Here is a 1,714-nt window from a genome sequence, read left to right on the forward strand (position 1 = left end):
TATTAAACTAAATAAATATTCAAAGCTCCTTGGGATGACTCCTCTGTACTCATGAATGTATCCATCACTACCTTCATCAGAGGGACCTACAAGTAACCATAGCAATGGTAGCCATAGTAACGGTAACTAAGGAGTGACGTACCTATCATTGTGAACGTCTTTCCTGAACCAGTCTGACCACTAACAACAACAATAATAATAACAATAATAATAATAATAATAATAATAATAATAATAATAATAATGTTAATTAATATTCATTATTATTATTCTTACTATGCAAATATAGTTCCATTGTATCCCTGCATACACCCATCAATGATTGGTCTACCAATTAACGAGAACACACCCTCCTAATGAGTAATGGATGAATACATTTAATTAACATGACGAGGTGTATATGTATACCAGTCAGACCGGTTTTACCTGTGTAGTGTTGTGTTCTGCCACATGATCAAAGGTGAACAGTTTGGGGTCTGGTTTAGTGTTGATGGTTATAGTGGTGGGTGTGGTCACACTGATACAGCTGCTACTAGTGGCGGGTACTGGTTCAGTATCATATGAACTAACAGGACGGACTCTAATGAACACTGTGATACTCTCACCCTCTCTAATAATGGAGGGAGCGAGAGGATACTGTAAATGAATGAATAGGTAACTACTTTGTACTTACTTTTCCATTTTGCCGCCTAATTAATTACGGTAATAATTATAGTACTTAGTTAATAAAAATAATAAAAAATTAATTAAAACCACGCCTACAATGATCATTATTCATTAATTATTATTATTGATCAAACATCCACTATTGGTAGTGGTTTGTGTGGTTGTTCTTTTCTGTGTCTATCAATCAATGTCTTCTTTTGATCTTTAAGGGTATCCCTCAGGAGACGAGGAGTAATGACTCCAGTATTAATCTCAATATATTCAAGTGATGGATGGATGAAGATAGTTTCATATAAATGTTGTACTAGTTCTATCGAGTTAGGTTGAGATGACTCTTCATTAATATCTCTACACCCTATCCTCAGTAGTCTGATGGTTGTATGTGACTGTAACATGTTAGTAACAGCAGGTAGTACCTGTTCATAAAACAATTGTGTCATTATTTGTTTCTTCTCTTCCTCACTACAGTTACTGTATGACTGATCTGGTTTGAAGTTCACTTTAATTTCTGTGAAATTGTTCTTTTGAGAGATGACTTTAATAAAAGTTCTTATCTCTTCATTCAGTGGAATGGGTACACTCAACTGCTGTAGACTGGTGTTGTGTCTGAGACCAGTTGTTAGGAAGGACAGGAATGAACTGGGAATGACATTATACCTGTCATCATTAATCTCAAGGTATTTCAGTGTTTGGTTTTGAGTTAGCATGTCTTGTAGACTAGTACCCATACTGCTGGTATATACTATATCTTTCATGTCCACACTCAGAGCTTTGAGTGTAGTATTGGTTTGTAGAATAGTACATAGTTCAATGACAAGGTCTGCTGTCTTTAGTGATAAAGAAAGTGTATGTAGACTGGGATGAGAGGGCAAAAGAAGATTCAATGAATACCGTTTATATAGCATTAGACAATGCAATCCCTTAATCTGTGGAAGGATTAATGCCATCTGCTTTCTCTTCCCATATCCTCCTCCTATCACTAGAGCAGTCAGTGGTGTGTTCACCTCTACTATATTCAGTGATGATGGTAGGAGTTCATCATCTATGT

General features: G+C 35.8%; 1 protein-coding gene across 1 annotated transcript; it reads right to left on the reverse strand.

The window, feature by feature from the left end:
* Nucleotides 1-6: 6 nt before the first annotated feature.
* Nucleotides 7-771, reverse strand: LOC109592311 (kinesin-like protein KIF15; the record flags this gene model as incomplete). The annotated part of the gene is made up of 5 exons (XM_020007791.1): nt 763-771; nt 427-636; nt 277-353; nt 143-180; nt 7-86 (listed from the first exon to the last, which is right to left on the reverse strand). Coding segments are annotated over exons 1-5 (414 nt in total), but the record flags the coding sequence as incomplete, so codon positions are not given.
* Between the last annotated feature and the right edge of the window lie 943 nt (nt 772-1,714).

Source organism: Amphimedon queenslandica, unplaced genomic scaffold (genome assembly GCF_000090795.2).
Source record: "Amphimedon queenslandica unplaced genomic scaffold, v1.1 AMPQUscaffold_5639_Cont22394, whole genome shotgun sequence".
In the NCBI taxonomy this organism is placed as follows: domain Eukaryota; kingdom Metazoa; phylum Porifera; class Demospongiae; order Haplosclerida; family Niphatidae; genus Amphimedon; species Amphimedon queenslandica.